At 43.0% G+C, this 26974-nt stretch overlaps 2 protein-coding genes across 3 annotated transcripts in view; one reads left to right on the top strand and one right to left on the bottom strand.

Annotated features, from left to right (window-relative positions):
* Window positions 1-7896, bottom strand: part of tpcn1 (two pore segment channel 1) — a 27384-nt gene extending 19488 nt beyond the window's left edge. Inside the window, exons 1-2 of one of the 2 annotated variants that reach the window (XM_064937097.1) lie at window positions 7803-7896; window positions 4837-4973 (exon numbers count right to left, since the gene is read on the bottom strand). In XM_064937097.1, coding sequence (XP_064793169.1) covers window positions 4837-4973; window positions 7803-7896 — 231 coding nt within the window. Of the gene's footprint in view, window positions 1-4836; window positions 4974-5277; window positions 5481-7802 lie in introns of those variants that run through there. The other variant, XM_064937095.1, reaches the window with a different exon arrangement.
* Window positions 7897-24694: 16798 nt separating this feature from the next.
* LOC135514004 (polyubiquitin-like) lies at window positions 24695-25941 on the top strand. Its single transcript, XM_064937094.1, has 2 exons — window positions 24695-24798; window positions 25235-25941. Exon 2 carries the CDS (start codon window positions 25244-25246, stop codon window positions 25712-25714), a length of 471 nt encoding a protein of 156 aa, XP_064793166.1. The 5' UTR covers window positions 24695-24798; window positions 25235-25243; the 3' UTR covers window positions 25715-25941.
* Window positions 25942-26974: the final 1033 nt, after the last annotated feature.

Below are 26974 nucleotides of genomic sequence, written 5' to 3'. Positions count from 1 at the left end.
TCTTCAGTAAGGCAGCTCCAAAATGCAGGCATTTCAGCCTAGCTCAGTGAAACCAGCAGAAAATATGGAGCATTGCACCGTGATTGGCTCAGTGTTCTATCAGTCAAGGGGGGACACTTGCTCACCGCCAAGTCTAAGGGGAGAGCTGGAAAATTCTAGCCCCTTGGGTGCTGCCATAGAGTTACATTAGAAGTGCCCATCCAAGAAGGCTCAAGGTCATTGCCCACAGATAAAATAATATAATGTGATTTTACATCTACAGTAGCTTTGATTGGACTGATCATACTTTCAAAATCTTAGCCAGCAGTCATCATCATGAATCATGTCGACAATCTACGAGCAAATCCATTTTAATCTAAAAAGAGAAATAATAAAGAGAAATTATGGATAAAATGTATCGGTGCTCATCTGACATTGGACATAAACATTACTCAACAAGTTGGAAATCGCAAATTCAACAATGAGTGGTTTGGAAGGAATCATCGACAGCGGCTAACGTTAACGGCAAGCATTGCAAAGCAATCACTAGCCTGCTATTCAGTGGAGTGCTGTGTGGTCCCAAATCTGGGATTAAGGGTCTCTTTTCCAAGTTTAAGATGATAAATATTCAACATTGGCCATGCTGTCAATGAAGCAGGATTTGTGCCGCGCTCAAAACAACTCGGAACAAAATCTATTAACGCCAAGATAATGGAATTCATTATGCTACTTGCCATGGCCGTCACAACTGACATTTGGACCAGCGATGTCAGCCCCATGAGCATGCGGTCTGACAGCACAGTGAGTTGACGAGGATTTCATACTGAGGAAAGCCGTATTGCATGCTCAAGAATGTGTTGGTTCTCATATCACTGCTGCCATTTCAATAGCATTTGAGAACATGTTTGAAACTTGCAAACTGAATAGAGAAAAAGCTAATCAACTGCGTCTGCAGCAGACGTGATACCCTCTGTAGCAGACGTGATACCCTCTGTCATGGCATTGAAACACCTGCGAAACAAAATTGCTGACAGTCCGTGGGGTTAAAACTTACAAAAGTACACAAGGCTGTGAACAAGCGAGTCGGTGGCATTCTCTCTGAGCCTCTATACTGTGTCGCCACCATGCTTGATGCTAGGTACAGGGACCGCTACTTCGATGCAGACAAGAAACAGGGTTTACGTGAAGTGTTACAGACACAGCTGGACAAGATGGAAACGGACAGTGAGTGCGCACTGAAGAAGAGGACCCACGGACCGACAGAGCTGAAACTTCACTGCTTGACATGTATGATGAAATCCTGGTTGAATGAAACGACTGAACAAATGAACAACGAAACAGCACAGCAAGTAAGTGAAAGAAATAGGTTTTGATAATGTTTTACTGGTAATGGGGACATACGGATATGCCAACTAAATAACTTGTTGGTCAGTGTGGTGTGCATGTGTAACCTTTATTTCACTAGGCAAGTCAGTTAAGAACAAATTCCTATTTACAATGACGGCCTACCCCGGACGACACTGGGCCAATTGTGTGCCGCCCTATGGGACTCCCAAAATATTGGTATCGGCCAGAAATGTCATATCGGTGCATCCCTACTCAAGACAACTTGGAAGTCAGGAATAAACAAGCTCTGACAGGGAAAATACGTTTTGAACGGTCATCCAACTCTGAATTGTAAATCCGGCCTCTTCCTAGAGCTACGACCTGAAGATCAATAAAGTCATCATGATTTGTTCCCAGTTGTTTTGAAAGCACCATAAATCCAGAGAATGACAGACTGATGACAAAATTTGCCCATGAAAAAGACTGCCGCACCACCTTCCTGTTTAAGTGAGCACAGCACAACAAGGGGGGTCCAAAATGTATTGTATGCTGCTGCATAAATGATGTAATATGAAAGGGAGATAAATATACTGTAGCTAAGAAAGTAATACTAAGTGTATGTTGTGTAGTAAGATGTTAGTAGCCCATGTGCCCCGCCCTAATAATTTGGTCTATTTATCCGCTTGTTGTCCCCTTATACCAACTCCATTTTGCGTACCGCCTCAATAGATCCAGAGATGATGCACTCTCTTTTGCACTCCACACTACACTTTCCCACCTGGACAAAAAGAACACTTACGTGAGAATGCTATTCCTTGACTAGAGCTCAGCGTTCAACAACATAGTGCCCTCAAAGCTCATCACTAAGCTAAGGACCCTGGGACGAAACACCTCCCTCTGCAACTGGATCCTGGACCTCCTGACAGGCCGCCCCCAGGTGGTAAGGGTAGGTAACAGATTTGCCACGTTGATCCTCAACACGGGGTCCCTCAGGGCTGCATGCTCAGTCCCCTCCTGTCTCCCTGTTCACCCATGACCAAGCACAACGCCAACACCATCCTTAAGTTTGCCGACGAGACAACAGCCTGATCACCAATAACGATGAGAGAGCCTATAGGGAGGAGGTCAGAGACCTGGCAGTGTGGTACCAGGATAACAACCTCTCCCTCAATGGGATCGAAACAAAGGAGATTATTGTGGACTACAGGAAAAGGAGGACTGAGCACGCCCCCTTTCTCATCGACAGGGTTGTAATGGAGTAGGTTGAGAGCTTCAAGTTCCTTGGTGTCCACATCATAAAACAAACTATCATGGTCCAAACACACCACGACAGTTGTGAAGAAAGCACGACAACACCTATTCCCCCTCAGGAGACTGAAAAGATTTGGTATGGGTCCTCAAAACGTTATACAGCTGCACCATCGAGAGCATCCTGACTGGTTGCATCACCACCTGGTATGGCAACTGCTCAGCCTCCGACCCAAGGCACTACAGAGGGTAGTGTGTACAGCCCAGTACATCACTGGGGCAAAGCTTCCTGCCATCCAGGACCTCTATACCAGGCAGTGTCAGAGGAAGGCCCCAAACAATTGCCAAAGACTCCAGCCACCCTTGTCATAGAATGTTCTCTCTGCTTCCGCACGGCCAGCAGTTCTGGAGTGCCAAGTCTAGGTCCAAAAGGCTTCTTAACAGCTTCAACCCCCAAGCCATAAGACTCCTGAACAGCTAATCAAATGGCTACCCGAACTATTTGCATTTCTTCCCCACCCTCATTTTTACACTGCTGCTACTCTGTTTATTATCCATGCATAGTCACTTTACCTCTACCTACATGTACAGTACCAGTCAAACTTTTGGACACACCTACTCATTCAAGGGTTTTTCTTTATTTGTACAATGTTCTACGTCAAAACTATGAAATAACACATGGATTCATGAAGTAAACAAAAAAGTGTTAAATCTAAATATAAAATGTATTTGAGATTCTTCAAAGTAGCCACCCTTTGCCTTGAGAGTTTTGCACACTCTTGGCATTCTCTCAACCAACTTCTCCTTGAATGCTTTTCCAACAGTCTTGAAGGAGTTCCCACATATGCTGAGCACTTGTTGGTGTCACGTGTTCTCCCTCTCCGGCCTCGAGGTCACCAGGCTGCTCGTTATGGCGCACACCTGTCACCATCGTTACGTGCACCTGTGCGTCAGACTCACCTGGACTCCACTTTCCTGATTACCCTCACCAAATATATGTCACTCCCTTTGGTTCTTTCCCCAGGCGTTATTGTTTCTGTTCTGTGCGTTGTTCGTGTTTCTTATTTTTGTATTATGTTGTGTTTATTTATTAAAAACACTCACTCCCTGAATTTGCTTCCTGACTCTCAGCGCACATCATTACAGTTGGCTGCTTTTCCTTCACTCTGCGGTCCAACTCATCCCAAACCATCTCAATTGGGTTGAGGTCGGGTGATTGTGGAGGCCAGGTCATTTTATGCAGCACTCCATCACTCTCCTTCTTGGTCAAATAGCACTTACACAGCCTGGAGGTGTGTTGGGTCATTGTCCTGTTGAAAAACAAATGATAGTCCCACTAAGCGCAAACCAAATGGGAAGGAGTATCGCTGCAGAATGCTGTGGTAGCCATGCTGGTTAAGTGTGCCTTGAATTCTAAATAAATCACTTACAGCGTCACCAGCCATGCACCCCCGCACCACTCCTCCTCCTCCATGCTTCACAGTAGGAACTAAACATGTAGAGATCATACGTTCACCTACTCTGCGTCTCACAAAGACACGGCAGTTGGAACCAAAAATCTCAAATTTGAACTCATCAGACCAAAGGACAGATTTCCACCGGTCTAATGTCCATTGCTCGTGTTTCTTGGCCCAAGCAAGTCTCCTCTTCTTATTGGTGTCCTTTCGTCGTGGTTTCTTTGCAGCATTTCGACCATGAAGGCTTGATTCATGCAGTCTCCTCTAAACAGTTGATGTTGAGATATGTCTGTTATTTGCTCTCTGAAGCATTTATTTGGGCTGCAATTTCTGAGGCTGGTATCCGTAATGAACTTATCCTCTGCAGCAGAGGCATCTCTGGTTTTTCCTTTCCTGTGGCGGTCCTCATGAGAGCCAGTTTCATCATAGCGCTTGATGGTTTTTGCAACTGCACTTGTAGAAACTTTCAAAGTTCTAAAATATATTTTCATTTGTTTAACACTTTTTTGGTTACCATATGATTCCATGTGTTATTTAATAGTTTTTATGTCTTCACTATTATTCTACAACGTAGAAAATAGTATAAATAATGAAAAACGTTAGAATGAGTAGGTGTGTCCAAATTTTGACTGGTACTGTACATATTATGCCCCAAAGAACTTGGGCTGTTCTGGAGGCAAAGGGGGTTCCCGGTACAAGATGTGTGTATCTAATAAACTGTCCAGTGCGTGTATAACTACGCCGTAATATTATAATGTAGCTAATCATTACTATCAAAATGTAAGTAAATACCAAGTAACTACCATGTGTGTGCGTGGGGGGGTACCTGTAGATAGATTGCTGCTTCCTGGTAGTTCATCTCCCAGCTTTGTTGAAGTGAGGCATTGTGTGATCTGTAGTTTGGTGGTGGCCCCGGTGTTGGTATCACCTGGTTATTCACGATGTCATACCCCCCTCCTCCATCTACACAGTAGAAAAAAACAACATTAATACAAATTTGTAAAGAGCCTCCAAAACCTGACAGAGTCATTTAGTGGTTTCGTTCACTGTACTGCATTTTCACAACATATTCCCCCCACACATACTTTTCGGAGACTAAGAATTGATTCCCATTGAAAATCCTATTTTCCCTAACGCTAACCTAGAATAGCCAAGTGGGAACTGGCAAAATGTCCTCACTTCACTGAATTTGAGTTGATTTAGTATTCTTGTGAGGGCTTCTGGTACTCACAAGTATAGTGAAGTGTACACAGACACACACACCCACCCATGCAGTCTAGCTCGTTGCAGAATGAGGAGATGAGGGCTGGACTCTGCTCCAGGGTCAACTCTACACTGTTGTCATGGATACCAGCAGTCTCCACCAGCACGGACGAACACTCCATGTCTCTAATGGCCTCCAGTGGTCCAGGACTGTGAGTGTTTGTTCAGGTATGTGTGTTTGAACGTGGTCCCCTATTGAACGTGTGTGTGTGTGTGTGTGTGTGTGTCATTCACAGTCCACAGGTCCAGCGTTCACACACCTCCAAGGACACTCAGGGGCTAACATGCTACTGCATGTCCTTCAAGTTCTAGACAGGAAGTGAGGTCACCTCCTGATGGTGAGAGACACCAGACTGAGAATGAAGAACATCCTAGTTAGATCAGTGTGATGTCTGGTCTGGCTGTATAGAGCCTTAGCAGGCTGAGGGGAAACTAAGCTATGGTCTTCAACTTACCCTAAGTACTTACAATGACTTCAGTCTCTGACACCATGATAGATATAATCTTTAAATCAACCCAACTCATCTTTTAATCCAACTAAGTCATACTTGCTAAAGATAATATACATCCAGTTCACCACTGACCATTAAAAGACTTATCTATAAACAGATTTTAAAAGTTCCTCATAAAATCAAGCAGTAAAAATAAAATCTTAGTAGATGCGTCTCCGTCCACTCCTTAGGAATTACAGACAGACATCTGTGATCACTGGATCTGAGTGCCAGTCAATCAGTCAGCCGGATCCTGCACATGGAGGCCTCTGCTGGTGCTCTGACATTAGCGTGTTCTGAGCTCAGTCTGCTGCTGTGTAGAGATCAGACTCCAGTTTAGTGATAATCCTAGGTGAGGCTCCTGTTCTCTCAGGCCTCTGAAGTGGCCTAGAATCTGCTGTTGTCCTGACAGCACTGTGTCTGTGGGTAAAGTCCGAGCCACTCATTTGTTTTTCAGACAAAATAAAATGTTGGAGCTCCTGTCAACAACTCACTGCCTATGGATCCCCAGGCCCATACAAACACACACAGGGCAGTCCTGGTCAGTCCTCCGGGCTAACAGGAAAATATTACAGAAATCCTCTTTCCTCCATGGTGGCTCCTCCAAGCGGCCTAAATCACAAGAACAAAGTCAGCAGCTGAATCATGTGCTGTCGTGCGCCAGAGTCTGAGTGAAGGTCTGCTCCAGACTGTTTTAGAGCAGGCCTTCCTTTGCTGGGTCCTGCTCTCCACCACCTGTGGAACAATCTTTGCCTCCCCTTCTTCTCCCAGGCCTCAGGGAAGTCACTGCTCTGCCCGCTCCAGATATCCTGGAAAAACACCCGTACTTTTCCTGTCCACTTCCAAAGGAGGGGAAACCGAGAGCTGACACACACACACACACAGGGCCAGGGGGGCTTAGAAAGACACACACTGCCCTGCGTGTGCTTAGGGAGGGGGCAGCGTGGTGCAGGGGGCCACTCACAGAGGTATCTGCTTCTCTGCTGAGGCTGCAGTTTCCAGCATGTATGTGAGAGGCAGTTTGCAGTGTGTGAGAGGTACAAAGGCTACAGGATTACTGAAGTGGAGACACACGACACACACGTGATCTCTGGGTTATGGGGAGACCTCTTTCTTTTAATTTAAAGCGAAAGAGCAGTGAGCCAGCGCTCCCCAACTACCATACCCGCTAACAACAAAACCTCCCTCCGCCAAACCCTAACGTCAGCCTGCAGAGGAGCTGCCCCTCTGGTGAGTCTTTATGGAAGGGTTACACCCTCTTATCTTCAACTACAGTACCTGTTAAAGTAGAAGATACATTTGTTTCTGTACTCCTTTGTTCATTCATTTTTCCACATTGGATTCATTTGGCAGTGGTTCTTTGCAGAAATTGTTTGGTGTGGTCATAAGAAAAAGTATCACGTGATCAATTGATACATCTTTTGAACAGATTATATAGGCTTTTTTTATTGTCCCACTTAGAGAAATGCATAAAATCTTAACATGAATTCCTAAAAGCTGTTCTTTCTAGTTTGAGTAATTTAAAAACAGACTTCCATAGTACCCAATTCACTCATAACCTACTCATCATAAACTACTAGACCAGTAAACAAAGAATAATTAAGTAATAAAAAGTCCTTGAAGTTCAGAAAGTTCAGGACATTTGTAAACACTTATTGAGTCATCATGATAGTGGAGTTATCTATGTCAATAAACAACAAACAAACCCCAAAAAGGGCAGGTCACCAAGACAATAAACTCACGTTTTTTCTGCAGGCCTAATCTGATCTATGCGGAACATTAGAAAGAATAGAATAGAATTAGATGGCCTAACGGAAAAGTACGCAAATTGGCTAATGAGCATCATTATGATGACTCCACAAAAATTACAAACCGATCAAAGACAAAACCTAAAAAGTATGATACCCATTATGAAGAGGCTGTGTTAAATGCAATTTCAATGTCATTGGCTGCAGCCACTCTTGTTATCAAGCTAGATGGGTCAGCTATCCTTGCTAGCTACCTACGCAGTAAAATGGGGATGTCAACAAAAACTTACTCTCGTCTCCCCTCTCTGTCTCCTCACTCAACAGACCGCTGTTCGCATCATCCCAGGTCAGGATGAGGGGCACGTCATCGTCGGTATCCTCCATTCTCTCGGCCGTAAGATCAAATCCACAGAGGAAAACAATTTAGTTAACTAGTAAAACTACAAAAAGTCCCAGCTAGCTACCGTTAGTTAGTATCTGATAATTCCTTCTAGCTATGCTAGCCTTAGTTACTGGCTAACGCTATGGTCAAAATATACACGCCATACCAAGTTAGCTAGCTTCTGTCTTTTAGCTAGCTATCATCTTCAGATAACGTTAGCATACTGTCACATTTAGCTAACTGGATAACTAACTTTCCAGGTAACTAACGTTAACTCCACTAAATTAGTTAAGAGTGCTTCCCATTAACGAAAAGCACCAGATTGACGACTGTTGATGGAGTTATGTAAACCATGACACTTAAGCATTGTATTGGCACCACCATCGACTAAGTTTCGCATCCAAAGTCAAACTAAATATTAAATATTTTTAAATAATCTCCAAATACTAATTTATGCAAGCTGCGTCTTGTCAGCAACACTAAAAAAAGTACTTCCGGTTCACGGAATTTCTGAAATGCTCAAATTAAAAGTCCCCCGTGTGAGGTAGTGAACATGATTAATAAGGGTTTCATGTAGAGAAATCTGACCTCCCTGGATGGACCTCCCTTAAGCAAAATATATTTGACCAAAACCCTCCCTATCATTAGTCACTTTAAATAACGCCACTTTATTAAAGTTTATATATCCTACATCACTCATCTCATATGTATATACTGCTCTATACCATCTACTGCATCTTGCCTATGCCGCACGGCCATCGCTCATATATTTATATGTGCATATTCTTATTCATCCCTTACATTTGTGTGTATAAGGCAGTTGTTGTGAATTTGTTAGATTACTTGTTAGATATTACTGCATTGTCGGAACTAGAAGCACAAGCATTTCGCTACACTCGCATTAACATCTGCTAACCATGTGTATGTGACAAATAACATTTTATTTGAACGCCTGAATTTTTTGTTGTTGATAATAATACAAACAAAGTCCATGGCAAGTGTTTCCCTAAAAGCGGTCTGGGTTGAAACATATTCTATTGTACATCAAGTCAATAGCTTAATTAGGCTAATTGGTAGTGACATAATTAGATTACTTCCCAAGCAAAGTCAGCCTCTGAATGTCAAAGAAACGAAACAATGATATCCCCATATGCGTCTGAGTCACTTATTTTACAGCATAAAGCGCTGTTATAGATCACTTTATAAAATCGGATCCGTTTTATTTTCTTCAAAATCTTAAACTAGGCCTGTGCTTTTTGCCATTTTCTTTAATAAAATATAGACCTGTGGCATACCCTCTCACCCCCCTCAATTTGAGTCTTGGTTTGAACTTAACAACTCTTCACTGAAATGAAGGATGTCTACTTGATGATGACCACTTTCAGCACCATGAGCTGTCCAATTCGATTGATTTTGCCGCAGCTGCTACTTCACATTTCAGCACCACAATGTAAATTACTCGAATCTGGTTTATTGTTAGGCCAATAACTTCAATAAATACATCATGGGCAAGAAGCATATTGTTTTTAGTAATATCGTTTATAGTAGTAGCAAGCTATCAAATTTGTCCTCCGTTCCTCCTCATCTTCACGCTCTCCTTCTCAAATTGAGCAGAACATAGGCTATAGGCTCGTCCGCACGCAGGACAATACATTATTTTGGGCTAGACCTAATCAACAATTATTTTTGGAAGAAACCTTTGACTCTCCTCCTGAACTGCCACCGTAGCCCTACACAGCACAACAATTGGTTAAGCAGCAGACAAAAAAGTTTTTGATCAACATCCCAGCAGCTATCTTAGAAATATAACTTATGTTCTGTGCTTCTCAAAGCACGCACTTCGTAGCCTATGAGTTATGGATAATTTAATTTGAGACCACGCTAAAGACCAGCCTAAATGCGCACTTGATATTGCATGCCCAGTGGAGAATGAGAGATGGCACAAATCGATATAGCCTACTAAGCAACTCGTAAAAAATGATAAATATTTAAATTTAATCAACTACAAATTACATTGCCCGCCTCTGGACTCGATTTAAAAAAATACATCTATAAACAAAAGTATGTAGACACCCCTTCAAATGAGTGGATTCCTCTATTTCAGCCACACCGTTGCTGACAGGTGTATAAAATCGAATACACAACATTGCAATCTCAATGGAAAAAACATTTGCAGTAGAATGTCCTTACTCAGTGACTTTCAACATGGCACCTTCATAGGATGCCACCTTTCCAACAAGTTAGTTAAAATTCTGCCCTGCTGGAGCTGCCCCGGTCAACTGTAAGTGCTGTTATTGTGAAGTGGAAAAATCTAGGAGCAACAAAGGCTCAGCGCAAAACAATGTCTGTCCTCGGTTGCAGCACTCACTGCCAAGTTCCAAACTGCTTCTGGAAGCAACTTCAGCACAATAACTGTTCCTCAGGGCCTTCATGAAATGGCTTTCCATGGCCGAGCAGCCGCAGATTCCCATGCACAATTCCAAGCATCGGCTGGAGTGGTGTAAAGTTCGTTGCCATTGGACTCTGGAGCAGTGGAAACACGTTCTCTGGATTGATGAATCACGCTACCTGCAACAATAGTTGGGTCTGTTTCTCATGGTTCGGGCTAAGCCCGTTAGATCCAATGAAGGGAAATGTTAACACTACAGCGTACAATGACATTCTAGACAATTCTGTGCTTCCAACCTTGTGGCAACAGTTTGGGGAAGGCCATTTCCTGTTTCAACATGACAATGCCCCTGTGCACGAAGTGGGGTCCATACAGAAATGGTTTGTCGAAATCGGTGTGGAAGAACTCGACTGGCCCACACAGAGCCCTGACCTCAACCACATCGAACACCTTTGGGATGAATTGGAACTCCGACTATGAGCCAGACCTAATCACCCAACATCAGTGCCCAACCACACTAATGCTCTTTTGGCTGAATGGAATCAAGTCCCTGCAGTAATGTTCCAACATAAAGAGGAAAGCCTTCCTAGATGAGTGGAGGCTATTATAGCAGCAAAGGGGGGACCAACTTTATATTAATGCCCATGATTTTGGAATGAGATGTGCCACAAGCAGGTGTCCACATACCTTTGGCCATGTAGTGTACTTAACCCTCCCATTGACTGTAATTGAAAAAGTATGGCCCTCCCGCATTTTCCTCCAGGTAACCATTCTGTACCTTTTTATCTCTTCCTAATAGTAGAAAGTGTCAATAATCTGTAGTTATTCATGTTAAATGAAAAATAATCGTCTAAACATTCACAATGATTCATATTTGTTCATTTTTAAGTGACATTTGCAAATAAATGCAAATAATTGTATATGAAATAGATATTGGCTTATAGAGCAAAAATTATTCCAGGTGCCGCAGTAAAACGGTATTGTAGGGAATACTCTGTAGAGTCTGTAGAATGTATATATGGTGTCATTTCATTGGGCACTGAATAATGCAGAGTGTTACTGGCCTTTTACTCCACCCATTCCATTGGCCATAACCTTAACCTAATTCTCCTAACCTGCTACATCAATTCTCCTAACTTGCTGCGTGAGTTCTCTTAACCTGCCATGAAAAACTCACGTCCGGTCATAGCTGTATTCCACCTAGTCAGAATTGAGCTGATTGTGTATTTGACACTTAATGTAGTTCCACCTCTGACACTGCCAAAACCACCACAATGCGGATTTCAGCTAAAGTGGATCTGATTGAATCAGGCCCTTAGAGAAGGGAGGATGGGAAAAGATGGGAGGTTGAGATATACTTTGCCTGGGTGGGTAAGGGAGGGCAAGAATGGGAGTTGGTGATAAGCTTGGCTTGGGTGGGCAAGGATAGCAGGTTGGGACAAGCTTGGCTTGGGGTAAAGGGGGAGAAAACCCTTCCATCTCCCCCTCCCAGTTATCTTTGGAGAGAGAAAATGAATAATTTGACTATACGCCATTGTCATTTCATTCTGGACAGATTAGGGATGTTGAGTCCTTATTGTTCCTAGTTTGTCATTATAGCTAAGATTCGCTGTTGGTTATTGATGAGAGTGGAGAGGGGCCCCATTCGCGGGATTGGGATGGGGGTGACTGGGAGGGCATCAGACACTGTTCGCAGTCGATGCCGTTTAAAATGAGGGAGGACACTTTTTCATGAGCATGGCTGTTTTTCTATTGCAGCATATTGGATGACTTGCATTCATACTCCATTCACCTAGTTCAATGTAACATCGATAGGTTTAGGCTACTACATGATACTCAAATTGTCCCTGTACCCATCATGAGGTTGCTACAACTTTGCCTATGAATGAAAGTTTACGACTAGGTTCACACAGGTCGAGAGAAAAATTTGAGGTGACAGACAGTGACACATTCAATACCGCCCATGCTCACTCTTGCCTGCATCGAGTTGCTCTAGGGTGTAATCGTTAGACCAACTGTTGCAAACGAGAGTGGCTTAAGAAATCCATGACATAGTGATATCGGGTCACTCCGGTATCATGCTTAATAACACCAATAGAAAATAATTTTGCGACAGAATGTGGAGAATGAACAGAGCACATCTTCAAGACACAAAATGTAGTAAATAGATAAACTGTACCATTACAAATATCGACATAGAGGATAGTAAAAAGCTGACCTCTGATATAATTTGGGAGGCTTTTAAATGCTTTTTAGGGAATTATAATATACTCTGTAAAAGTTGAATCTGAGTTAGTGATTTTTTTATTTAATTTGAATCTCGTAGAACAGTCTCATTAAAAAGATTGTCTTTAAAAGGTAAAGAAGAAAACACAATTTCTGAACTTAAGCAGGAATATGATATTTCACTTTTGAAGAGAGCCATCAACTACAGGTTAACTCAAAGCATACTGCTTAATGGCAAGTAAACATCTTGCCACCCTCACAAAACGAAAACACGCCAAACCAGTTATAGTCTTAAAATATAAACAGATGTGTTAATTAGAAACACTAACCGATTAATAACAATTTTAAAAGCTTCTCTGAAATTCTATAGAAATCAGAATTAAATAGCGGGACTGATCTTACAGGCTTCTTATACTCAACAACCCTGAAGCAATTATCAGCAGACAAAAAAAACAATCCCTAAAAACATCATCCAAAAGAAATACATGACACTTAAAACATTTAGTGGAGAAAAGCACCAAGAATGGACAACTTTCCAATAGAATTATATTTAACATTTTGGGACAAAGTAGCGCCCCTATCTACACACATGACAACACGTCACTCAATTCAGTCATTCCTCGTTCCATGTATCAACCAGTTATATTAAAACCAGAAAAATCTGGAGTCCCCTGCTGATTACAGACCCATAAATGTAATAAATTATCACGGCTCATAAGACCCAGACGCAGACAAAAGAGACGGATAGTACGAATCTCAGGTATTTATTATAACACAGGGAGCAGGCAAACAGCAGGTCGATGGCAGGCAAAGGTTAGTAATCCAGGTCAGAGTCAGGCAGCTACAGAACAGCAGGCAGGGTCAGGACAGACAGAAAGGTAAGAACCGGGAAGACTAGAAACAAAACTTGAGAACAGGAAAACGTGAAAAACGCCAGTTCGTCTTGTCAGGTCGTACCAGCAACAGACAAACAGAAAACACAGGTATAAATACACAGGAGATAACGGGGAAAATGGGAGACAAAGTACAAGACAGGTGAAACAGGTCAGGGTGTGACAAATTGTGTTAATAAAATAACCATGCTTATAAGCAATAGAATGGCAAAAGTTTACCAGACTTGATACATATTAATCAAACAGGGTTTATTCAAAATAGACATTTACAAACAAATACAAACAAATGTTTAAGTTTAATACAATGTGCTAAAAAATATTTATCAATAATGGCTGTTGATGCCAGAAATGTCATGTCTTGTTATGTCTGTTCCTGTCCTTTCTCTTCATTCTCTCTCTCTGCTGGTCTTTTTAGGTTACCTTCTCTGTCTCTCATTCCTCAGCTGTTCTACATCTGCCCTAACTAGCTCATTCTCTCTTTCCCCACCTGTTCTCTCTTCCCCCTCTGTTTAGGTCTCTATTTCTCTCTCTGTTCCTGCTACTTTCAGTGTCTGATTCTTGTTTGTGTTTTTTGATGCCAGAAGCAAGCTGTCGTCTCGTTTGCTTCCACCTTGTCCTGTCCTGTCGGAGTCTGCCTGGCAGGAGCACTATACTAACGTTCTTTTTGTTCCGCGGTCAACGTTGGAAGAGGATTTATGCCATTCCTGTATTTTCATTAAAGAACTCTGTTTTCTGTTAAAACCGCTTTTGGGTCTTCACTCAAGTTCATAACAGAAGAATCAGACCAAGAATGGACCCAGCGGCTCCGGACCCTTTTCACTCCGCCGTCGAGATCCAGGGAGCGATGCTAGGCAGACACGAGGAGGAATTGTCTGCTGCTCAACATGCCGTTGAGACCCTGGCCGTCCAAGTCTCCGACCTCACAAGACAGGTTCACCAACTCCACCTCGATCCACCGCCCACTTCCAGGGTTTCCGAGTCTCCGGAGCCCAGGATCAACAACCCGCCGTGTTACTCTGGGGAGCCCACTGAGTGCCGCTCATTCCTCACTCAGTGTGATGTGGTGTTCTCTCTCCAGCCCAACACTTACTCCAGGAGCGCAGCCCGCATCGCCTACGTCATTTCTCTCCTTACCGGACGGGCGCGTGAGTGGGGCACGGCAGTCTGGGAGGCAAGGGCTGAGTGTATTAACCAGTATCAGGACTTTAAGGAGGAGATGATACGGGTTTTTGACCGTTCTGTTTTTGGCGAGGAGGCTTCCAGGGCCCTGTCTTCCCTATGTCAGGGGAATAGATCCATAACGGATTATTCTATTGAGTTTCGCACTCTCGCTGCCTCTGGTGACTGGAACGAGCCGGCTTTGCTCGCTCGTTTTCTGGAGGGTCTCCACGTCGAGGTTAAGGATGAGATCCTCTCCCGGGAGGTTCCTTCCAGTCTGGACTCCTTAATAGCTCTCGCTATTCGCATAGAGCGACGGTTTGATCTTCGTCGCCGAGCTCGTGGAAAGGAGCTCACGTTCTCCGTTGCTCCCCTCTCCACATCACTGCCACCTGCCGCATCACTGCCACCCTCCCCGCCGGCTCGGATGCTGAGCCTATGCAGCTGGGGGTATTCGCATCTCGGCTAAGGAGAGGGAACGGAGAATCACCAATCGCCTCTGTCTCTACTGCGGCTCCGCTGGTCATTTTGTCACCTCATGTCCAGTAAAAGCCAGAGCTCATCAGTAAGAGGAGGGCTACTGGTGAGCGCAACTACTCAGGCCTCTCCTTCTGGATCACGCACTACCTTTCCGGTCCATCTCCGCTGGCCCGGTTCATCTGCTTCCTGCAGTGCCTTGATAGACTCTGGGGCGGAGGGCTGTTTTATGGACGAGACCTGGGCTCGGGAACATGACATTCCTCTCAGACAGTTAGGGGAGCCCAGGGCCTTGTTCGCTTTAGATGGTAGTTCTCTCCCCAAGATTCAGCGTGAGACGCTGCCTTTAACCCTCACTGTCTCTGGTAATCATAGCGAAACCATTTCTTTTTTAATTTTTCGTTCACCTTTTACACCTGTTGTTTTGGGTCATCCCTGGCTAGTGCGCCATAACCCTTCTATTAATTGGTCTAGTAATACTATCCTATCCTGGAATGTTTCTTGTCATGTAACCTGTTTAATGTCTGCTATCCCTCCTGTTTCCTCTGTCTCTTCTTCACAGGAGGAGCCTGGCGATTTGACAGGGGTGCCGGAGGAGTATCACGATCTGCGCACGGTGTTCAGTCGTTCCAAGGCCACTTCTCTCCCTCCACACCGGTCGTATGACTGTAGTATTGATCTCCTTCCGGGAACTACTCCCCCGGGGTAGATTATACTCTCTGTCGGCTCCCGAACGTAAGGCTCTCGAGGATTATTTGTCGGTTTCGCTCGACGCCGGTACCATAGTCTCCTCCTCCTCCCCGCCGGCGCGGGGTTCTTTTTTGTTCAGAAGAAGGACGGGTCCCTGCGCCCATGCGTGGATTATCGAGGGCTGAATGACATAACAGTTAAGAATCGTTATCCGCTTCCTCTTATGTCTTCAGCCTTCGAGATCCTGCAGGGAGCCAGGTTTTTCACCAAATTGGACCTTCGTAACGCCTACCATCTCGTGCGCATCAGGGAGGGGGACGAGTGGAAGACGGCGTTTAACACTCCGTTAGGGCACTTTGAATACCGGGTTCTTCCTTTCGGCCTCGTTAACGCTCCAGCTGTCTTTCAGGCACTAGTTAACGACGTCCTGAGAGACATGCTGAACATTTTTGTTTTCGTTTACATGGATGATATCCTGATTTTTTCACCGTCTCTCTCGATTCATGTTCAGCACGTGCGACGCGTCCTCCAGCGCCTTTTGGAGAACTGTCTTTATGTGAAGGCTGAGAAGTGCACTTTTCATGCCGCCTCTGTCCCTTTTCTCGGTTCCGTTATTTCCGCTGAGGGCATTAAGATGGATCCCGCTAAGGTCCAGGCTGTCATTGATTGGCCCGTTCCTAAGTCACGCGTCGAGCTGCAGCGCTTTCTGGGCTTCGCTAATTTCTACCGTCGTTTCATCCGTAATTTCGGTCAGGTGGCAGCTCCTCTCACAGCCCTTACTTCTGTTAAGACGTGCTTTAAGTGGTCCGTTTCCGCCCAGGGAGCTTTTGATCTTCTTAAGAATCGTTTTACATCCGCACCTATTCTTGTTACACCTGACATCTCTAGACAGTTTGTTGTTGAGGTTGACGCGTCAGAGGTGGGCGTGGGAGCCATTCTTTCTCAGCGCTCTCTCTCTGACGGCAAGGTCCATCCTTGCGCGTTTTTCTCTCATCGCTTATCGCCGTCAGAACGTAACTATGATGTTGGTAATCGCGAACTGCTCGCCATCCGCTTAGCCCTAGGCGAATGGCGACAGTGGTTGGAGGGGGCGACCGTTCCTTTGTCGTTTGGACTGACCATAGGAACCTTGAGTACATCCGTTCAGCCAAACGACTTAATGCGCGTCAGGCTCGTTGGGCTCTGTTTTTCGCTCGTTTCGAGTTTGTTATTTCTTATCGTCCGGGCTCAAAAACACCAAACCTGATGCTTTATCTCGTCTCTTCAGTTCTTCTGAGGTCTCCACCGACCCCGATGGGATTCTCCCTGAGGGGCGTGTTGTCGGGTTGACTGTCTGGGGAATTGAGAGGCAGGTAAAGCAAGCACTCGCTCACACTCCGTCGCCGCGAGCTTGTCCTAGGAACCTTCTGTTCGTTCCCGTTCCTACTCGTCCGGCCGTTCTTCAGTGGGCCCACTCTGCCAAGTTAGCCGGCCACCCCGGCGTTCGGGGTACGCTCGCTTCCATTCGCCAGCGTTTCTGGTGGCCCACTCGGGAACGTGACGCGTCGATTTGTCGCCGCTTGTTCGGTCTGCGCGCAGACTAAATCTGGGAACTCTCCTCCTGCCGGCCGTCTCAGACCGCTTCCCATTCCCTCTCGACCGTGGTCTCACATCGCTTTAGATTTTATCACCGGACTGCCTTCATCAGCGGGGAAGACAGTTATTCTTACGGTTGTCGATAGATTCTCTAAGGCGGCTCATTTCATTCCTCTCGATAAGCTCCCTTCTGCTAAGGAGACGGCTCAGATCATTATCGAGAATGTTTTCCGAATTCATGGCCTTCCGTCTGACGTCGTTTCCGACAGAGGCCCGCAGTTCACGTCTCAATTTTGGAGGGAGTTTTGCCGTTTGATTGGGGCTTCCGTCAGTCTCTCGTCCGGCTTTCATCCCCAGTCTAACGGTCAAGCCGAACGGGCCAATCAGACTGTTGGTCGCATTTACGCAGTCTTTCTTTTCGTAACCCTGCGTCTTGGTCAGAACAGCTCCCTGGGCAGAGTACGCCCACAACTCGCTTCCCTCGTCTGCTACCGGTCTATCCCCTTTTCAGTGTAGCCTCGGGTACCAGCCTCCGCTGTTCTCATCTCAGCTCGCCGAGTCCTGCGTCCCCTCCGCTCAGGCTTTTGTCCAGCGTTGCGAGCGCACCTGGAAGGGGGTCAGGTCGGCACTTTGCCGTAATAGGGCGCAGACTGTGAGGGCCGCTAACAAGCGTAGGACCAAGAGTCCTAGATATTGTTGCGGTCAGAGAGTATGGCTCTCCACTCAGAACCTTCCCCTTAAGACAGCTTCTCGCAAGTTGGCCCCGCGGTTCATTGGTCCGTTCCGTATTTCCCAGGTCATTAATCCTGTCGCAGTGCGACTTCTTCTCCCGCGCTATCTTCGTCGCGTTCACCCGGTCTTACATGTCTCCTGTGTTAAGCCCGTTCTTCGCGCCCCGCTCGTCCCTCCCCCCCCATCCTTGTCGAGGGCGCACCCATCTACAGGGTTCGTAAGATTTTGGACATGCGCTCTCGGGGCCGTGGTCATCAGTACCTAGTGGATTGGGAGGGGTACGGTCCTGAGGAGAGGAGTTGGGTTCCCTCTCGGGACGTGCTGGACCGTTCGCTGATCGATGATTTCCTCCGTTGCCGCCAGGTTTCCTCCTCGAGTGCGCCAGGAGGCGCTCGGTGAGTGGGGGGGGTACTGTCATGTCTTGTTATGTCTGTTCCTGTCCTTTCTCTTCATTCTCTCTCTCTGCTGGTCTTTTTAGGTTACCTTCTCTGTCTCTCATTCCTCAGCTGTTCTACATCTGCCCTAACTAGCTCATTCTCTCTTTCCCCACCTGTTCTCTCTTCCCCCTCTGTTTAGGTCTCTATTTCTCTCTCTGTTCCTGCTACTTTCAGTGTCTGATTCTTGTTTGTGTTTTTTGATGCCAGAAGCAAGCTGTCGTCTCGTTTGCTTCCACCTTGTCCTGTCCTGTCGGAGTCTGCCTGGCAGGAGCAATCCTGCACTATACTAACGTTCTTTTTGTTCCGCGGTCAACGTTGGAAGAGGATTTATGCCATTCCTGTATTTTCATTAAAGAACTCTGTTTTCTGTTAAAACCGCTTTTGGGTCTTCACTCAAGTTCATAACAAGAAAGGCTTTCTTGAATGCCCTTTTTTATTCAAAACTTTGGAAGTTTTCAACTTTCGAGCTGAAATAATTCATTTAATACAAATATCTCATGTCCTAAAAATATACACAAATACAGTAATACATTTTCAGATGAAATTGCTTCAGAAAGGTGCACAAGACACGGATGTCCTCTCACCACTCCGGTTTGCACTGGCAATTGAACCGCTTGCAGAAAGAATTAGACAGGACCCAAATTTAACAGGTATCAGTATTGGTAAACATAAATATAAACGTAACTTATTTGCAGACAATCTCCTGATATACTTGACCAATATTGAATACTCAATACCCCCCCCCCCCACTAAAAATATTTTCTTTCAGTATACATTTTATATCCTGAAAAAAAGTATGTGAAAAGAAAAATGGCAAAAGGAAAAATAAAATAATGATTGAGAGCAATCCTTTAAGTGGACTACAACAAATAGCAAAGGCTTAGGATGCTTAATAAGTGACGACAAACAAATATTTTAATATAGCTTCATCCCATTACTCAAATATGAAAGCAGACCTAATTAAATGAAACAATCTTCCCATAAACCTAATTGGTAGAATAAACCTCTTCAGAATGACTCCAAAAGCTGTATACTTATTCTCAGTAATACCAATTACTCCACCAAAGACATTCTTTAAGAAAGCATACTAGTATAACAGACTTTATATGGGCAAATAAAACTAGAATAAAAAGGAAAGCTTTACATCTTCCTAAGTCTGAGGGTTTTAACCTTCCCGATTGTATCAACTCGCCACCCAAGGCTTTTACTTGCGACATATAGTTAAATGTACTAAAGAGCAACAATGGGTACATATTGAAGATCCACATGCTCATCCCCAGAATCTTTATGTGTCTATTGTCAAAGGATAAAGCTCAAAACATTAACTTCATAGTTAAGAACACTATAACAGCATGGAAGAAAATTAAATGCATTCTAACCCACTGCATCCCACTGCTAGCTTACCTCTGAAGCTAAGCAGGGTTGGTCCTTGTCAGTCCCTGGATAGGAGACTAGATGCTGCTGGAAGTGGTATTGGAGGATCAGTAGGAGGCCCTCTGTCCTCTGGTCTAAAAACTATCCCAATGCCACGGGGCAGTGATTGGAGACATTGCCCTGTGTGGGTGCTGTCTTTTTGACGGAATGATAAACAGGTATCCGGATTCTCTGTGGTCACTAAAGATTGACTCATTCATCCCCCTCCTTTCCCCCAGGTTGTTGCTCTAAATAAGAATGTGTTCTCAGTCAACTTACCTAGTAAAATAAGGGTTATAAAAACATTTTTAAAAACAATATCACTGTCATGCTTGCTATCCTCAAACTCACTGTCATAAATCAACCAAGGAGCAGCGTGCATGTAGTTCCTCATCTTTTAATGAAAGTGAAACTGAAATAACCAAAAAACAAACAAGTAAACAGCAAAGAACGTGACACAACCGAGGTGCACACAAAAGGAAAAATAATTACCCACAAAACACAGGTGGGAAAAGGCTACCTAAGTATGGATCTCAGAGACAACGACAGACAGCTGTCATTGATTGAGAACCATACCCGGCCAAAAACAAAGAAATACAAAACATAGAAAAAATAACATAGATTGCCCTTCCTAGTCACACCCTGGCCTAACCAAAATAAAGAATAAAAAGCCTATATGGCCAGGTCGTGACAATCATTCCCTAAAAACACAATCCTTGGATAGCTTTTCAGAATTATCCGATAAATTGGTCCACATGGAAAACTAAAAAGGCATAAAAACTGTAAATTACTTTCCATGACCGCATATTTATTAGTTTACAAAAATGTGAATGACAGAAAATGCAATTCAATCTATTTCAAATTCACTTTGTAACGCAACAAAATGTGAAAAGAAAATAGGGAAGGGGAGTAGACTTTCCATAGACACTATAGAAACACCTGTAGGCCTAAATAGTATCATTGATGATATATGACTTATAAAGTATGGTTATATTTCATTTGCTCTGTTAAACCTACACTTTGGAATGACTTTGATAGTAACAGGGAATCTATTTAGTTATAAAGGCTACCCTTAATTAATAGAAGTTAATTAATTACGAGATCTCTCAATAATCATCTTCACAATAGCACATTGGTAGTAGTCGGTAACAAATATCAAAGCATAGCAGGGCTTGTTTAAAACCCTGGGAGACCAAATGGAGAGCTGTAGATAGATTAACTCACCAGTAGGAGGTGCTGCCCAGCCTATTGTTTTTTTTCTTCCTGATAGTCAATATAACGTTAAAGATCTGACATGGTTTCAAAGGTACAAATTCAATATATTTTGTACAAGGTTGGTCTATGTTGAAAATTAGTTACCATGATGACATAATCCTGTGGTGGAAATTTTACCCTCAAACCAACAGTTTGATGACTTTTTTCAAATTCAATGTATTTTCCATGTAAATTCCACGTCACAATAGATTTACACATTTCAATGAAACAATGTCGATTAAACCAGTGTGCGCCCTGTGAGTCTGCTCTCATTACTCAAGACAAATTACAATGACCAAGAATTCTGCCTCAAGGCACATCAGTAATGAATACTGAACAAAAATATAAACACAACATGCAACAATTTCAAAGATTTTACTGAGTTACTATTCTTATAAGGAAATCAATCAGTGAAAAAGAATAATAGGCCCTAATCTATGGATTTCACAAGACTGGGAATACAGATCTGCATCTGTTGGTCACAGATCCCTTTAAAAAAAGGGTAGAGGTGTGGATCAGAAAACTAATCAGTATCTGGTGTGACCACCATTTGCCTCATGCAGTGTGACACATCTCCTTTGCATACAGTTTATCAGGCTGTTGATTGTGGGTTGTGGAATGTTGTCCCACTCCTCTTCAATGGCTGTGAAAAGTTGCTGGATATTGGCAAGAACTGGAACACGCTGTCGTACACTTCGATCCAGAGCATCCCAAATCAATGGGTGACACGTCTGGTGAGTATGCAGGCCATAGAAGAACTGGGACATTTTCAGCTGTGTTTCAGACCATTCAATTCTCTGGCAATAGCCCTGGTGGACATTCTTGCAGTCAGCATGCCAATTGCACGCTTCCTCAAAATTTGAGACATCTGTGAAATTGTGTTGTGTGACAAAACTGCACACTTTAGAGTGGCATTTTATTTGCCCCAGCACAAGGTGCACCTGTGTAATGATATTGCTGTTTAATCAGATTCTTGATGTGCCACAACTGTCAGGTGGATGGATTATCTCAGCAAAGGAGAAATGCTCACTAGCAGGGATGTAAACAAATGTGTACAGAATGAGAGAAATTCGTTTTCTGTGCATATGGAACATTTCTGGGATCTTCTATTTCAGCTCATGAAACATGGGACCAACACTTTATATTTTTGTTCAGTGTAAAATGTCTTTGTATTTTACTAACAGGACATCAGAGGTGAAATGTGAACAGTGCCGCTCTCTCTCTGTGTGTAGCCCATCGATGCTGTCAACAACAAAAAAGAGTATGACATTGTTGCCGCCAACGCAAGAGAAGCCAGCAAGCATTTGGCCTCCCTTTGTAAAAAAAATAATTAATTAATAGCCAGTCAGTGTTGAGCTAAACTAAGTGAGCTCAACTGTGAATGGCCCTGGTGCACTAAAAACAAGTGTCAAGGGAAGCCAGTTTGGATTTGGCATTACACCAATCACATCCCATTTGAAACCAAATGTCATTAACAGAAATCTTGAATTGTTGCATCTTGTTATGTCTTCCTCTGGTGGCTAGCTAGCTAGCTAAAATCAAATCTTTCCTAAATTAACCATGGATGGAGATAGGGATTTGGACTTGATTTGCACTTTTCGCACCAAAGTACATTCATATCTAGGAGACAGAACACATCTCCTTCCTGAGTGGTATGACAGCTGCGTGGTCCCAGGGTGTTTATACTTGCATACTATTGTTTGTACAGATGAACGTGGTATTTTCAGGCGTTTGGAAATTGCTCCCTGGGATGAACCAGACATGTGGAGGTCTACATTTTTTTTCCTGAGGTCTTTGCTGATTTATTTTGATTTTCCCATTATGTCAAGCAAAGAGACACTGAGTGTGAAGGTCAGCCTTGAAATAAATCCACAGGTACACCTCCAATTGACTTAAATTATGTCAATTATCAGAAGCTTCTAAAGCCATGACATCATTTTCTGTAATTTTCCAAGCTGTTTAAAGGCACAGTCAACTTAGTGTATGTAAACTTCTTACCCACTGGAATTGTGATACAGTGAGTTATAAGTGAAATAATATGTCTGTAAACAATTGTTGGAAAAATGACTTGTGTCATGCACAAAGTAGATGTCCAAACCGACTTGCCAAAACTATAGTTTGTTAACAAGAAATTTGTGGAGTGGTTGAAAAACGAGTTTTATTGACTCCAACTTAAGTGTATGTAAACTTCTGATTTCAACTGTATATATCACGGTGTGAAGGCATATTAACGAACAGGTTACAGGGCAAACAACGCAATTATCACATCACTACATAGGTTGTAATATGGCCTTTCCCCCCTGGCTTTGCTTCCCCGGTATTTTACCCACACAGTCTTACAATAATCAGTTACTGCAAGTCTTACATATCATGATTAATACTGTTGCTGCATTTGCCACATTCGAACTGAAAGCCTAGCCACTGGCGACTCCGGGTGTGTCACATGCGATAATGCTGGAGAGATGAAGCAGGTACGGGGAGTAAAACATTTCATGAGGACTGACATGGAACGAGACAGGAACAGCGTCAGCAAACAAATACTGAAGACAAAAACAATACAATGCAGCAGCGGGGAACAGAGCAGGGAACTGACAAATATAGAGGAGGAAATAATAATAAACGCTGATGCGCGTGATGGATGGATGGGAGTGCGTGATGCAGGGCAACCTGGTGCCCCCAAGCGCCCGGGGAGGGAAGAGCGGGAGCAGACGTGACAGGGTGGATACATCTATAACTTCACGGTGGTGCAGTTTTGGTGGACCATCTTATATTTTCCTTCAGTTGATAAGACCATCTTGTCCTCAAAAGTCTGGTGAATGTATGTACTGTTTGTTGTGTTTCCTGAGTTCAAGTACGTACATTCATTTACAGTGAAGATACAAACCTCAACAACTGTGTTGTATTCCGTTAGCCTATACACTGCCTTACTCTGTCAACTACCTCATTTTCTAACTTATTTAGTCTTGTAAATAAAACCGTAAAAAGAAATTATCTGTGGCCTTGCGTTCATTTACAAATGATTTAGTCCTTGAATTTGAGCTCGACGACTTTCAGAATGAGAACATAGCAACTGGCTTAATTAAGACTATTGTCGATATAGGATTGGTACAGAGGTTAATGATAACTACGATAGAGTTAATTAAAGGGATCTCTATATAAAACCTTAATGGTTCCCCACGTTTGATTAATTTGGATAGGATAACCAAATTAATTACAATAAATTAGATAAATGAATTATTCCAGTAATATCTGGAATATCTATAGTCAAAGTTACAACACTGACATATCTGTGGGTGTGTGATTGATTGGAAATGATCTAGACTGATATGGAATGTAGAAACATTTGCACCAAGTTGTCATTGGGCTACTGTTTTTCATGGGGTTAGTAGTAAGCTAGTATTCTATTAAGTCTTAACTGAACAATAACATAGAAATAATTTATTGCACTCAACTTTCTGCCAACAACAGTTGCCTACGTCAGTATTATTAACTGAGAATAGAAACCGAAAGAGGCAGGGAGGCAGAGGGGAAAACGAACCTTAATTTGAGGGGCGGGGTTTATCAGCTGTTATATACCCGGCTGAGCTGCAGACGGTGACAGAGCTGTCATCATCTTTCAACTTGCAAGACTTCACAATAATAGGCCTATCTACTGAAAAGGTAAATCATGTTTTTACATTATAAAGCTACAATAGGCCTGCCATACAGAAATGTGCTAGATAAAAATAAAATAAAAGCTTAATAGTGTATCAAGTAAATTTTCTTATATTATGTCAGGTATTACAATCGTCTGAATAAATGGTAAAGCTTAATTAAAGCCTGTAGGTAAATATACAAGTTATAATGACTCCCTAAGGTCTTTCAATAATTTCTTAATGAATCTCACTAAATAGCCACAAGTCAGCTGAAATGTTGATAGAGATGAGACATGACATATTGTAACCCTTATTATAAGACATTATAAAGGATCATACATGCTTTTTAACAAGTTATAAAGCATTATACCTGTAGGCTTTAAGTGAAGTGTAAAGACTGAATCATTCAATTGAGCTATGCTATTGTAAGGCCAAATAAATAATACATAATCCTCTTTCAGATATCTATCATGGAACTCACTATAACACTGTTGAATGGGGACTCACATCCCCTGACGGTTCAGCCACACACCACTCTGGGGTCACTCAAGAATCTGATCAACCAACACTTTGGAGTGGCCATAGAAAGGCAGAGGCTGTCAGGTGTCAATGGGAACAACATCAGTCTCAGCGATGATTCAAAAACTTTGAGTGACTATGGCCTGCATTCAGGATCCAAAGTGATGGTGCTGATTACAGAACCCACTCATATCCAGGTGTTCCTGAAAAACGAAAAGGGCCAGACGCACACATATGAGGTGGTGTCAGGTGAGACTGTAACCCAGTTCAAAGCCAAGGTCCAAAACAAGGAGGGAGTCCCAGCCGACCAACAGAGGCTGATTCACGAGGGCAAGCAGCTCGATGATAGAAAGAAACTGGAAGACTATGGTGTCAGAAATCTAAGCACTATTCACCTGATGCTCCGTCTAAGGGGAGGCTGAAGACACCCAGTATCGACCTGAAACCCCCGGTCACCTGAAGCCCTTAACTTATTATGCATTCCATGTCTGTAGAGAAAAAGCTAGTCCAGAAATTATCATTGTTATATAACATTTGTATTTAATTGTAAACTTTAAATTAAGCATTGCTGATATAGGCTTACTGTATGTTAAAATAATGTAAATTAGATTGTAATCAAGTAATAAACAAGTATAAAACTCAAGCAGTCTACTATCGTTGTTATGGCTCCAACTTATAAAAAAAATAAAGCAACATGATAGATCCTGGATACTGGACTGGATCTTGTTTTCATTTATAAAATAGGGCTAAAACAAATACTGTACATCAGGATGTAAAATGATTTGGCAGTTTCAGTCCGATGTGCTGTTGCTCCCTTATTTGACCTGATATTGACAGCAGTCACATTTATAGTTGGGTTGAGACTCAAACTAAAACAAGGCAGTCCACATAAGGAAACTACAGGTCGGCCTTGTCAGCAATATACACAATACATTGTGGCTTGATAACAATCTTAACATTGCATATTCATATGGTGTTAAATGAGTTGCCTTCAAGATTGAAACAGTTACTGTTATTTATTTCCTACAGCACATTTGCTTTGCTTCAACTTAAATTATACAAATTTTATTTTTTAATCAAACAAGAATATATAACATGTATTTACTATTGTTCAAACCAAAATACACCTTGGCTCAAAGGAGAATACTCAACTATTTCAATTTATTCAAGAAGTAACAATTAAGATTGAACATTTCAGATATAAAAGTTATTTTGCATGTGAGCAACACATTGGATGTATTAGGATTTAATTTATTTATATTTTTTAATTTTTTAATCTTTATTTAATTTAGGCATGTCAGTTAAGAACACATTCTTTTTTACAATGACAACCTAAAAGAAGGCAAAAGGCCTCATGCGGGGACAGGGGTTTAAAAATATACATATATATAAATAACAAAACACACATCACGACAAGAGATACACCACAACACCACATAAAGAGAGACCTAAGACATTAGTGTAGTAGTGCAGTACCTTGTATATTGTGTGACTGAAGTCCTACACACCACCCCAGGTAATTTGCCTGATTGTACCAGCTTGCTGCACTGGCATTCACAGACCTGTCCTTGTAACATTCTGCAGCTTCAGAGGCACACCCTGTGCCTTCTTACTTCAGTAATCAGGGAGAAGATCTTGGGAGTCTCACTTCCTCGCAGACGCAAGGTAAGCATACCAAAATA

The sequence above is a fragment of the Oncorhynchus masou genome, chromosome 25, assembly GCF_036934945.1.
Source record: "Oncorhynchus masou masou isolate Uvic2021 chromosome 25, UVic_Omas_1.1, whole genome shotgun sequence".
NCBI lineage: Eukaryota > Metazoa > Chordata > Actinopteri > Salmoniformes > Salmonidae > Oncorhynchus > Oncorhynchus masou.
Note: the sequence above shows the minus strand (reverse complement) of the source record. Positions and strands in the feature narration are given on the sequence as shown.